At 42.8% G+C, this 14231-nt stretch overlaps 1 protein-coding gene across 3 annotated transcripts in view; it reads right to left on the bottom strand.

Annotated features, from left to right (window-relative positions):
• The window catches only part of rasa4 (RAS p21 protein activator 4), a 71045-nt gene extending 65736 nt beyond the window's left edge, over positions 1 to 5309 (bottom strand). For 2 of the 3 annotated variants that reach the window (XR_016483601.1, XM_090186050.1), the window contains exon 1: positions 4944 to 5308. Coding sequence is in view for 2 of the 3 variants with exons in the window: in XM_090186050.1 (XP_090042176.1) it covers positions 4944 to 5008 (65 nt within the window). In the remaining variant the exon portion in view is untranslated. Of the gene's footprint in view, positions 1 to 4943 lie in introns of all 3 variants that reach the window. The other variant, XM_021617632.3, reaches the window with a different exon arrangement.
• Positions 5310 to 14231: the final 8922 nt, after the last annotated feature.

Here is a 14231-nt window from a genome sequence, read left to right as displayed (position 1 = left end):
ATATCTACCCAAAATAACAATTTAATCAATATAATTAACTAGATAGCAATCCACGTGGTGGTTCCTGGGCTCTTTGTTTTATATAGTATGCAAATGTCATTATTTCACACCTTTGTCTATAAAAACAATTCTGATTGAACAATTCAAAGGAAGCATGAGCTACATACAGTGATGGGGAAACTGGGGACTGTCGGAATCAGGTGTTACATTAAACATGGCTCTACTTTTGTCAGTTTAACCACGTAGGCAACGTTTAGTGTGAACCACCTGCAGTACTGTGATAGTCACTGGTGCTAAGGAAACGTTTGTTGGTTGTTGTTTTTTTTTATACCCATGAGCCAATTACAAATAGCTTCTTCCATTGTGAGGTTGACACTTGTGTATTTAGGGGATGTGTCGTGGGTAAATGTGGACAAGATAGTTGCTAACCATGGTCACACACAGAAGACATTAGTCACGTACACAAAAAGTGTGTATTGATAGGAAGAGGATCTGTGTGTTTTAGTGGCAGCCTGTTCCCCATGAGAAATAGATGGGGTTCAAAGTCATTTCATGTATCATTTGACAGACAAGCAGTGTAAATCCACTCCCCGTCTGTTTATGTAGAGTGAAGGAGTGAATATTCTCTACCTCAGTCTACTTTACTGTAGCAGCACTTAAAACCCATTGGAAAACATGCATGTCCAAAGAGAAATTCTGCCTGATCCCTCTGCCAAATATTGAAAAGTTGAATTAAAATTGGAATGACATTTCTCATGACACACTTAGTCTAATCAAATTGGGGCATTTGAGACACAGATCTTTAAGATGGTCAACCTGAATAACAACATGACTGTCTTAAAAAAGGAGTTGACCTCAAATCATGTGAAAAGGGTGCAAACAAGCCGTCAACACTTTACACAATGCCCAGCCAATGAATATGTCAATAAACACAGGACGTGGAGGCAGCTCTTGGTTTTCACTGTCCCACACGTCGGTATGTGACAGACCAGGGTTTGACTTTTTACCCGGATCTCCTGTAAACCACAAGACTGTTCGCCCTCTGAGTTAAAGCCTGGGCATTAGTTCAGGGAGCTAATGCAAGTCTCCAGGTCTCAGGGGAATGTTACTCATTCCACAAGTGTTGTTCACCAAACCACCCATGTACAGCACTGAGGTGTTAAAATGGAGTCAGTGTACATACTTGACACCACAGCTGTCTAAGCATTGGAGAGCTAATGCAAGTCTCCAATCCTCTGGGAAGGTGTTAACAATAAAGTTAATTTAGTGTACATACTAGACACAGCAGCTAGTGAACCGGTGCTTACCACCAGTGAAGAAAAGGACAGAATTAGCATATTAAAGTGTCATTCTGAAAGAATTCCGTTTGGCCAATTTCACAATTAATTAGTATGAAATACCAGTCTTTCCATCAACACAGCACCAGAAAGGTCACACTATAACAAAGCAAAAAATCTCCTGTGGAATACCTGGATAAATCATTCTCACATTCCTGCATCATGATACCAGTCTTTCCATCATAAGCCCTTTATCGTGGCTCTCAGTTCAGTTACATTACACGAGACATTGGACGAAGGTCTCTTTGTATGAGGGAGTTTTGTTAAGTGCCCCAACGCTAGGTCTGAACTTTAACACACATCACTTGAGGTACAGTTTTGGAAGCATAAGGACCTTATCTTTCATATCAGCGAGAATGTATTTTTTCTAAAAACAAAAAAAAGGTTCAAATTGATAATAGTGATGTACCGATGACATTTTTGGCCAATACCGATATCCAATATTTTCCTTGCAAAAAAACAAACACGATACCAATAATTAACATTTTAGCGTCCTTTTAAGCATTCTAGTACAGTTAAATAGTTAACGCACACATGGACGCAGCGGTCTAAGGCACTGCATCTCCGTGCAAGAGGCGACACTAAAGTCCCTGGTTCGAATCCAGGCTGTATCACACATCCAGCCATGATTGGAGTCCCATAGGGCGGCGCACAATTGGTCCAGCGCTGTCCAGGTTTGGCCGTCATTGTAATAAGAATTTGTTGTCAACTGACTTGGCTAGTTAAATAAAGTTCACAAACACCAAAAAGTTATTTTGCTGTGCTGTTTCGTTGTTCATTGGTTCCGTCATTTCATTCTCAACCAGGATTGCTATGGAATGCCGTTTGGGTCCTTCCGTGTAAAAAAATATACAAATAACACTATTTGACGTGTCAAATAAGCTTGTTGACCAATCAGGACCTGAATATGACTGCACGTCACATAATAATTTAACACGTTCATACATTTTTTACCTAGTTATTACACATTGATTACACTATCACTCGTATTTCATATGTTACATATGTTCATATGCTGGTAAAGTTGTCTCGAGCAGCTGCAGTGCTGGTCATTAAAAAAAGCTAGCTAACTCATGGATGCAAACAATGTTCTTCCTCAAAAACATAGAACGACAATCTGTTTCAGTAGCTATAGTTAGCTAGCTAAATACAGTGGGGCAAAAAAGTATTTAGTCATCCACCAATTGTGCAAGTTCTCCCACTTAAAAAGATGAGAGGCCTGTAATTGTCATCATAGGTACACTTCAACTATGACAGACAAAATGAGAAAAGAAAATCCAGAAAATCACATTGTAGGATTTTTAATGAATTTATTTGCAAATTATGGTGGAAAATAAGCAATGAATTCCATTATCTTGGCTTTAAATCGATTTCGCCTGAGTTGTCTCGCTGAAATTCTCTTACACTTTCAGATGACTGCTCGATCCACACAGCAGACATTGTGGGCTAGGTTAGGAATGCGGTGTTGCCAGTGTAGCGCAAAATTTTACGTGGCGTCATATAAGTATGCACATCAGCTTTGACATCGGTTTTGCACATCGGCGTTAAACTAGACAGATATCGGGCTGATACCGATGTTGGCATTTTAAGCTAATATTGTCCGATTCCGATATGTTCACCGATATTATGCATCCCTAATTGATACACACCTTTATAGGGTTAGTGTTCCCACACGGCCATATCTCCATGTTACTGCGCGTTTACGTAAAATAGACGGAAGACAGGGTCGACTACCTGTGCTAATTAGCTATCTGCGTCTCATAACAACGGTGTGTAAACGTAAGACGGGCGCCACAAACGTGTTGTCAAAAAAAATACTGTCGGCTGTAAGTGTTTTAAAACAGTGACTGTATATTTTGTATTTTTTTAATTATTTCTCTGATGTGATAAAGTAGAGGGATTCATGTTTCTAGAATCATACCGCATTTGATAATCGATTCAAGTTTAGATTATTTGGCTGTTTCGGCTTCCAAAGACAATTTACCTTTAAAGAGAACATGTAAGGAAGGTCCTAGGACTATAAGGAGCAACGTTAGGCTCCTTTAGTCCATTATTGGGTTAGAACACAACCATGTTTCTGTCCCAAATGGCACTATTCTCTATGTAGTGCACCACTTTTTTACTAGAGCTCGAATTCAAAAGTAGTGCACTACATAGGGAATAGGGTACCATTTGGAACAGGCCCTATTGGAGTATAAATGAATGACAGTTGGGAGGATTTTCAGAGGCGGCAAGAATGTTTAGAATACTTGCAATGGAAAAGCAGAGTTGATATCAAATCCCAACAATGCAGAGAGAAAAAGTAAATAGAGAAATAATAGAAAAGTAAAACATGTAATAATAAATACATAATGAGTAATGATAACTTGGCTATATATATATATATATATATATATATATATATATATAAAAGAGTAAAGGAAGATGTGGAGCGAAGTATTGTAAATCGGGGGAGTACAGAGCAACAGCTTCGTTTGCCAATTAGCAGTGAGCTGAGTGGGAGATGCTTCTGTTTTTTCAATTGTCCAATGCACTGTTAATCTATGTTTAGTTCAGCTTCAGAGTCTGCTTGTTTCTATCCAATGCATGGAATTCTGTAAAAAGGTAAGAGATGTGGAGAGTGATGAGAGATGATACACTACACTATTGGACTCTGCAGAAGTGGAAACACGTTCTCTGCAGTGATGAACCACACTTCACCATCTCGCAGTCAGATGGACAAATCTGGGTTTGGGGGATGCCAGGAGAAAGCTACCTGCCCGAATGCATAGTGCCAACTGTAAAGTTTGGTGGAGGAGGAACAATGATCTGGGGCTGTTTTTCATGAGTCGGGCTAGGCCCCTTAGTTTCAGTGAAGGGAAATCTTTACACTACAGCATACAATGACATTCTAGACGATTCTGTACTTACAACTTTGTGGCAACAGTTTGGGGAAGGCCCTTTCCTGTTTCAATCCCATCTAACACCTTTGGAATGAATTGGAACACCGACTGCAAGCCAGGCCTAATCGCCCAACATCAGTGGCCAACCTCACTAATGCTCTTGAAGCTGAATGGAAGGAAGTCCCTGCAGCAATGTTCCAACATCTAGTGGAAAGCCTCCCCAGAAGAGTGGACGCTGTCATAGCAGCAAAGGGGGGACCAACTCCATATTATTGCCCATTATCTATATAATTTATTTTTCTAAGACTGGCTTTCCTTTGAAGTCATGTAATCATGGTAGAGTAGGCTCTGTTTGATGTGATTGTTGATTGACATACCGCATAGTTCATATTCATTATCTAGGGATGTTTACTTTGATGTGTTTTGTATTATAATCATATATTTACAAAATCAATGATATGTGTTTGAGGAAATAACTACACAATGAACCCATTTGCCAATAATGAAAATATACCAGCGTTTTTTTTACAGCATCAAAAGGTTGGTTCAGTCTATCATTGAAATACACTAAAGTAGTTGATTCAATTCACATTTAAAATATCAAATACAGATGAGGAGCAAAAGCCTATCAATTAAGTCCTATCCTAAGCAAATTGACAAGCAAAGTCTGGTAAATCGGTGAACAAAAAACGAAGAGTAAAACATGTACAGTAACAGTACTTACATGTCCTTAATTGGCAAATTTTTCCCCTCCACAATTCTGATAAATAAAGTGTTTCGTTTTGCCATTTCTCCAAGTCCCAGCGTCCAAACGGTGATGACTCCGCTGTGATATTACGCGCAGATTGTTCCTCCTCAAAAACAGCTGTCAAACAGAATTTTGGGGTTTCGCGCCTGACAGCAGTATATTAAACACACAGACAAACGTCGTCAATATTATTTTTGCCACGTATCATATATCTGTCTGCAACTCGGCGGTTTGTATATATCAACGTACTTGTGACCCACTCGCTCGTTGTTGGAAAGAGAGCGATTGTGAGTATTTGATAGTAGACTACGGTCTTCTTCGTTTGAGTTGTACGGAAAGACTACATCCAACGTTATTTATGCCGCCACCTACTGTGCGGGATGAAAATTAAAGAAGCCGAAAGACAGTTATGTGGCTAAATATACAGTAGTAGCCGTAACCCTGAGCTGGATACAACATCCTGTATAGCATCCAGCTCAGAGTTACATCCAATACAGAGTTGCATCCAGCAACTGGCACAGTTAACTTATGGATTGGACCCTTTTTTCCCACATTTTCGCCTAAAATGACATACTCAAGTCTAACTGCCTGTAGCTCAGGCCCTGAAGCAAGGATATGCATTTTCTTGGTACCATTTGAAAGGAAACACTGAAGTTTGTGGAAATGTGAAAGGAACGTAGGAGAATATAACACATTGGATCTAGTTAAAGATAATACAAAGAAAAAAAATATTTTTTGTACAATCATATTTGAAATGCAAGAGAAAGGCCATGTCTTATTCCAGCTGCAAATTAGATTTTGGCCACTAGATGGCAGTAGTGTATGTGTAAAGTTTTAGACTGATCCAATGAACCATTGCATTTCTGTTCAAATGTATCAAGACTGTCTAAATGTGCCTAATTTGTTGATTAATAACTTCATGTTCAAACTGTGTACTCTCTTCAAACAATAGCATGGTATTCTTTCATTGTAATAGCTACTGTAAATTGTACAGTGCAGTTAGATTAACAAGAATTTAAGCTCTCTGCCAATATCAGATATGTCTGTCCTTGTTCCTTACAACCTCATGCTAATACAACGTTAGCTCAACCGTCCTGCAGGGAACCCACCGATCCTAAAGAAATTTTAACCTACCCATTTGTTTGTGTTAGCCCAACTCATGTTGCCTTTGACCAGTATGGATGCATCTATGTCATGTCGCTGACTCTACCTATAAAAGTGACATTGTCTGAAATGAATTCCACAAAATTATTCCAGTCTCATCTTCTTCCCTGGGTGAAACAGTGTGAGCTCCCACCAAATCTGTACTGTATTAATAGGCAGAGCGCCCCATGCTCTTGTTTAAACCTGCGCCGAAACAAGAATGGTGTTCATAGGCGGACACCACAGAAGAAGCCACTGTTGTCCAAAGAAAGTTTGCAAAACAGCACCTGGCTAAATATTCTGTGGACGGATGAAACTATAGTTGAGTTGTTTGCAAGGAACACACAACACTATGTGTGGAGAAAAAAAGGCACAGCACACCAACATCAAAACCTCACCCCAACTGTAAAATATGGTGGAGGGAGCATCATGGTTTGGGGCTGCTTTGATGCCTCAGGGCCTGGACAGCTTGCTATAGGCGATGGAAAAATGAATTCCCATGTTTATCAAGACATTTTGTAGGAGAATGTAAGGCTATCTGTCCGCTAATTGAAGCTCAACAGAAGTTGGGTGATGCAACAGGATAACGACCCAAAACACCGAAGTAAATCAATAACAGAATGGCTTCAACAGAAGAAAATACGCCTTCTGGAGTGGCCCAGTCAGAGTCCTGACCTACAACCGATTGAGATGTTGTGGCATGACCCCGAGAGCGGTTCACACCAGACATGCCGACTATTGCTGAACTGAAACAGTTTGTAAAGAGGAATGGTCCAAAATTCCTCCTGACCGTTGTGCAGGTCTGATATGCAACTACAGAAAAAGTTTGGTTGAGGTTATCGCTGCCCGTTATACACGGTGTGTTCAATAAAGACATGAAAACATATAATTGTTTGTGTGTTATTAGTTTAAGCAGAATGTGTTTGTCTATTGTTGTGATAGTTGTTTAGATGAAGATCAGATAAAACGTTATGACCAATTTATGGAGAAATCCAGGTAATTCCAAAGGGTTCACATACTTTTTCTTGCCAGTGTATATATATTATACATCATATGATTTCCTCTTCATCAACAAGTAATATTATATAGAGAGAACCCTGAAGAGTACACAACTTACAGTATGATGTGGGGACTGGTACCTACTCCAAAATCAAAGAAATCAAAGGTGTAAATACATTTGTAATGCTTGTTATTTTGACCATTGCCACTGTCAACACAGAAACAAATACCACAATGCAGCATACAGACATTTCTGTAAATAATTATTGAGATACACATAATGAAACAGCATGGGAATGGCAATGTTTTTGGGGCAGTATTAGCGATGCATTCAGCTACAAGTGTTTGTGCCAGACAAGACTAACCTAGAGACTGCAGTCAGGATTTATAAAATCATATCAGGAAAGGGTAACAAAATATGTAGTCAACATGTAATTAATAATTCATTTATGATAAAACAGTTTCAATCAAACAATCACTTTATTGACTGTTTTTAGTCTATCTTGTGAGTAATAGCGTTCTGGTGGTTTCTGTTTGATAAACACCGGTTCAAACAGACAGCCTCTTATGTAATTATGCCATTTGAAACATCTGGGTTGGGCAGGACCCTTCACAGCCCTTTGTGTCTTTTCCTGTCAGTGTGGAGATGGTTGTAGACATAACATGGACCATAGCTGCAGCCACCTGCAGCAGTTCAGCCAGAGTTAATGGTGTGGCATCCATCCAGCTCACCCATCCATGCAAAGGAATTTAAAAAGTCAACACATGTAAGACATTCAGTGATACTGAGAGTATCAACATGTTTTGCAATATTGTCCAGATAAACAATATTGTGTTTTTGGTTGTCTCAGACTGGATTCTCGCAGACTGGGCTTCGATGTCCCCTCCTTTATCCAGCAGGATCATCACCTCAACACGACCCGCTGTAGCAACCAGGATTAGAGGATTGAAACCTGGGGACAGACAGTTAGATGACTCTTTAACACCATCATACACTTCCACTTCTACACACAAATTATCAAGTTCCCTGAAAAGATGGACATATAAACATAAAAATGTAGCTACGTTGTGTGATGTATATGGAGGGTGGGGCCACTGTGGTAATGGGCCACTGTGCTGTAGGTATGGGCGAGGTTGTAATGTTCAACATAGACAATGCTCACCACTACTGTCACAGGGGCGATAGAACTGTTAATAAGAGTCTACCTTCAAATTATAACTACATCATATTACACTAGAATTTGAGATTTAATTTAATACCAGCTGTGAATTATGTTGAAAATGTATTGAAACCATGTTCAGTATTACGAAAAGGATGGGGGACGGAACACTGTCTCTATTGTTTTGTTTTTAGAAGAATTAAGGAACCAGCTTCTACTGTAAATGCTCACATACCTGTCATGATGTCGTCCTGAGCAGGTGTAACAGATGTGAAACGGCTAGTTTAGTTAGCGTGGGCGCTAAATAGCGTTTCAATCAGTGACGTCACTTGCTCTGAGACCTTGAAGTAGTAGTTCCCCTTGCTCTGCAAGGGCCGCGGCTTTTGTGGAGCGATGGGTAACGACGCTTCGAGGGTGACTGTTGATGTGTGCAGAAGGTCCCTAGTTCGCGCCCGGGTATGGGCGAGGGGACGGTCTAAATTTGTACTGTTACATTGATGCTGTTGACCCGGATTACAGGTTGCTGCGGAAAAAGGAGGAAGGTCAAAAGGGGGGTGAGTGTAACGGATGTGAAACGGCTAGCTTAGTTAGCGTGGGCGCTAAATAGCGTTTCAATCAGTGACGTCACTTGCTCTGAGACCTTGAAGTAGTAGTTCCCCTTGCTCTGCAAGGGCCGCGGCTTTTGTGGCGCGATGGGTAACGATGCTTCGAGGGTGACTGTTGATGTGTGCAGAAGGTCCCTAGTTCGCGCCCGGGTATGGGCGAGGGGACGGTCTAAATTTGTACTGTTACATTGATGCTGTTGACCCGGATTACTGGTTGCTGCGGAAAAAGGAGGAAGGTCAAAAGGGGGGTGAGTGTAACAGATGTGAAACGGCTAGTTTAGTTAGCGTGGGCGCTAAATAGCGTTTCAATCAGTGACGTCACTTGCTCTGAGACCTTGAAGTAGTAGTTCCCCTTGCTCTGCAAGGGCCGCGGCTTTTGTGGAGCGATGGGTAACGACGCTTCGTAGGCGTCAGTTGTTGATGTGTGCAGAAGGTCCCTAGTTCGCGCCCGGGTATGGGCGAGGGGACGGTTTAAATTTGTACTGTTACACAGGGAAGGCCACTCTGAGTCAGTCGGGGGCCTGGGTGAGAATGCCCGGTCCCAAGCCTGTCAACTGCTGCCACAACATCTGCTGCTGGCCCACCATCGGCCTCGGCAGGTCAGGCCTGGAGCTGTCAGGGTAGTCTGCCGTACTAAATTCTGGATTGCTGGGTGGCCAAGGTACAAAGCTGGTCTGCAGGGGCTGCCATAGGTTATCCTTCAGGCCTTTGGCCTTCATTTACTCTTTGGTGAACTTCTCCTTGAAGATCATCTTCTTATTCTGCAGCTGGGCCTTCTCTATGGCTGAGATCCTCTGGCCCAGCTCGTTCAGCTTGCCCTCCATCTCTTTCACAAACCACTCCAGGGGCTGGTACGGGTGAATGGGCCTGTCAGGGCCAGAAGGCCTGTCTGGACCGTCTGCAGCAACGGGGTTATCCTGTAGATGGCTCAGTTTCTGCCTGAGACAGCCACACATGACAACACAACCAGTTAGCTACAAGGTTGTACCATACAATATTACAGTAATACTTACCTTTAACGCTTTGAGGCTTTGTGAAGTCAACTGGTGTCTAGTTACCTTCTAGTCAGGGAATTAACAAAGTTAGACCTATATTTACTGTTGGACTGACTTTTTGTGGTGACTGGTGGAGTTGTTGTGATATTGGAGGGTACTCTGTCTAGCTTTTGGGGAGGCACCATCATGGCCAAGACTTCGAATGGAACTCATGGAGCCTGATTGGGTTAGGTAAGATATTGCAAAAGTAATTTGGTATCAATATTTGGTATCAAGTTGCTATCACTACAACTCCATCCAGACAAATAAACAAACATGCTTGTAGAAGTATAGTAGTTGTTTGTCTGTTAGTAAACCAGCTGTCCCTACCTGAGAGGTGTCATGAGGGGGTGAGCTGAGACAGGTCTGGCACGGGGACTGACAAGATGTTGATGGGGTAGTCGAAGAGTTAGAACACCACACTCTCCTTTCCTTCCGTGTCCTCCTCGTCGCTGCAGGATGATTCTCAAATCTCACTCATCTTCCAATTGTCAGGGACACCCTTTGAGGAAATTCACTGCCCCGTCCAACCCTGGGAGTAGCCAGAGCAAGTCAAGAGTTTCAGATGAATTTGATCTCAATTTAGTTGACTAAGACATTTCAGTTCTCCATAAGAATGCCCATTCAGGTCCTGAACTAAGTGTAATTGTGAGTGTAGAGCTCCCTAGGTGAGCCATCCTCATATTTACTTAACCAGAACTCAAGCTGAGAGTGATCCATGTTCCCTTCATGGATCTATTTTCCTGCCACAGTGTGACTGTAAAAACAACAACCGCGACCCGTCTGTCATAGTCTGTAATTAGTGGACAACGGGTCGCAGTCATAGGAGTTATTTAGCTACATAAACGAGTTGTTATACACCCAATGTATTATGTTTGTGTATGCCTATGTATACTATTTAGGTTGTTATAGCACTTAAGTGTGCCTTTTCAGTATATTAGTCCTGTTATGAGAGTTAGTGGTTATTAGTTAGTTAAGCCTAAAATGGCGCCAGGGCATGTTACTTCAGTATTATGCCCCACTCTTACTGAATCCCACAAGACACCAGAGAGATTCCACCATTCAGTTATGAAGTAATGCACTAGTCATTAATGTGTTACCACTGACACCTAGTGGTGCTTTAGATCAGGCCCTTTATGTGTAGTAAACTTATAGTAATGCCTTTATAGTTTATATTGTAAGTGGTGTCAGGGACACCCTTTTAATGTAATTCTATACAGTGGCTTGCGAAAGTATTCACCCCTTAGCATTTTTCCTATTTTGTTGCCTTACATCCTGGAATTAAAATGGATTTTTGGGGGGTTTGTATCATTTGATTTACACAAAATGCCTACCACTTTGAAGATGCAAAATGTGTGTATTTGTGAAACAAACAAGAACTAAGACCAACAAAAAAAACAGACAACTTGAGCGTGCATAACTATTCACCCCCCAAAGTCAATACTTTGTAGAGCCACCTTTTGCAGCAATTACAGCTGCAAGTCTCTTGGGGTATGTCTCTATAAGCTTGGCACATCTAGCCACTGGGATTTTTGCCCATTCTTCAAGGCAAAACTGCTTCATCTCCTTCAAATTGGATGGGTTCCGCTGGTGTACAGCAATCTTTAAGTCATACCACAGATTCTCAATTGGATTGAGGTCTGGGCTTTGACTAGGCCATTCCAAGACATTTAAATGTTTCCCCTTAAACCATTCGATTGTTGCTTTAGCAGTATGCTTAGTGTCATTGTCCTGCTGGAAGGTGAACCTCCGTCCCAGTCTCAAATCTCTGGAAGACTGAAACAGGTTTCCCTCAATAATTTCCCTCTATTTAGTGCCATCCATCATTCCTTCAATTCTGACCAGTTTCCCAGTCCCTGCCGATGAAAAACATCCCACAGCATGTTCTCGGGGTGATGAGAGGTGTCGGGTTTGCGCTAGACATAGCGTTTTCCTTGATGCCAAAAAGCTCAATTTTAGCCTCATCTGACCAGAGTACTTTCTTCCATATGTTTGGGGAGTCTCCCACATGCCTTTTGGCGAACACCAAACATGCTTGGTTATTTTTTTCTTTAAGCAATGGCTTTTTTTCTGGCCACTCTTCTGTAAAGCCCAGCTCTGTGGAGTGTACGGCTTAAAGTGATCCTATGGACAGATACTCCAATCTCCGCTGTGGAGCTTTGCAGCTCCTTCAGGGTTATCTTTGGTCTTTTTTTTGCCTCTCTGATTAATGCCCTCCATGCCTGGTCCGTGAGTTTTGGTGGCCGCCTTCTTGACAGGTTTGTTGTGGTACCATATTCTTTCCCCTTTTTAATAATGGATTTAATGGTGCTCCGTGGGATGCTCAACGTTTCTGATATTTTTTAATAACCCAACCCTGATCTGTACTTCTCCACAACTTTGCCCCTGACCTGTTTGTAGTGCTCCTTGGTCTTCATGGTGCCGCTTGCTTGGTGGTGTTGCAGACTCTGGGGCCTTTCAGAACAGGTGTATATATACTGAGATTATGTGACAGATCATGAGACACTTAGATTGCACACAGATTAATTTTATTTAACTAATTATGTGACTTCTGAAGGAAATTGTTTGCACCAGATCTTATTTAGTGGCTTCATAGCAAAGGGGGTGAACACATATGCACGCACCACTTTTCCATTTATTTATTTTTTTGCCATTTTTTAAACAAGTTATTTAATTTCACTTCACCAATTTTGACTATTTTGTGTATGTCCATTACATGAAATCCAAATAAATTACAGGTTGTAATGCAACAAAATAGAAAAAATGCAAAGGGGATAAATACTTTTGCAAGGCACTGTAATTACTGTATATTATTCCTGATATTAACGGCACTCTGCTTCCTCCTATAGGACAACCACACACAAGCACTATCACCTTTCCACATCCTCAGTGGTACAAGCAGCCCTGTACATATGGTGCTGTTATTTACTGTCTGTTCCTGTAAACTAGACCCAATCATTCTCCGTGTCTTGAGATCAGAGGGGGTGTTCATGATTTTTATTTTCGGCTCCGGGCCAGGGACCGTTGCTGCGGGCTCCGTGCCGGGGACCGTCGCTGGGGGCTCCGGGCCGGGGACCGTCGCTGGGGGCTCCGGGCCGGGGACCGTCGCTGCGGGCTCCGGGCCGGGGACTGTTGCTGCGGGCTCCGTGCCGGGGACCGTCGCTGGGGAAATCGTGCCGGGGACCGTCGCTGGGGGCTTCGTGCCTGGGACCGTCGCTGGGGGCTTCGTGCCGGGGATTGTCGCTGCGGGCTTCGGGCCATGGCTCATCACTGGGGACTTCGGGCCATGGATCATCACTGGAGGCTTCGTATGTGGAGCCGGAACAGATGTCACCCGACTGAGGAGACGTACTGGAAGCCTGGTACGTGGAGCTGCCACAGCGCGTCCTGGCTGAATACCCCCTGTAGCCTGGCAAGTGCGGGGAGCTGGAACAGGCCGCACTGGGTTGTGCTGGTGAACTGGGGATACCGTGCGTAGAGCTGGCGCAGGATATCCTGGGCCGAAGAGACGCACCGGAGACCAGGATCGCTGAGCCAGCACAATCCGTCCTGGCTGACGCGCCGGGCTGTGAATGAGCACTGGAGACACTGTGCGCTTCACAGCATAACACGGTGCCTGACCTGTCACACGCTCCCCACGGTAAGCACGGGGACTTGGCTCAGGTCTAAACCCTGACTCCGCCAATCCCTGTGTGCCCCCCCATTTTTTTTTGGAGCTGTCTCTCGGGCTTCCGTCATTGTCTTAACTCCTCGTATCATCGCCGTTCCTCAATCGCTGCCTCCGCCTGCTTCCATGGCAGGGTCTTGTCCCCTGCCATTACCTCCTCCCAGGTCCAGGATGTCCTCCACTCTCTTTTCGCCCAGGATCCCTGCTCCTCCTGGCCACGCTGCTTGGTCCTTTGGTGGTGGGATCTTCTGTAACGGCTCTCGTTGAAAGGAGAGGACCAAAGTGCAGCGTGGAAAGTATTCATGATTTTTTTTTTTTTTTTTTTAAACACTCAAACAAAATAACAAAAGTGAAAACGACCACGCACAGTTCTGTCAGGTACAGACACTAAACAGAAAACAAGATCCCACAAAATGCAAAAGGAAAATTACAACTTATATATGATCCCCAATTAGAGACCCACACTCGGCCAAAACAAAGAAATAGAAAACATAGACTTTCCCACCCGAGTCCCACCCTGACCTAACCAAACATAGAGAATAATAAGGATCTCTAAGGTCAGGGCGTGACAAGTACCAGTTAATTCAGCCTCATTTACAGCCTTTTTTTCCCCAAACATAGCTAATATGGCGGACTCCCATAAACAAATGTAGTTT

The sequence above is a fragment of the Oncorhynchus mykiss genome, chromosome 10 (assembly GCF_057628025.1).
Source record: "Oncorhynchus mykiss isolate SJ-2025 chromosome 10, ASM5762802v1, whole genome shotgun sequence".
In the NCBI taxonomy this organism is placed as follows: Eukaryota; Metazoa; Chordata; class Actinopteri; order Salmoniformes; family Salmonidae; genus Oncorhynchus; species Oncorhynchus mykiss.
Note: the sequence above shows the minus strand (reverse complement) of the source record. Positions and strands in the feature narration are given on the sequence as shown.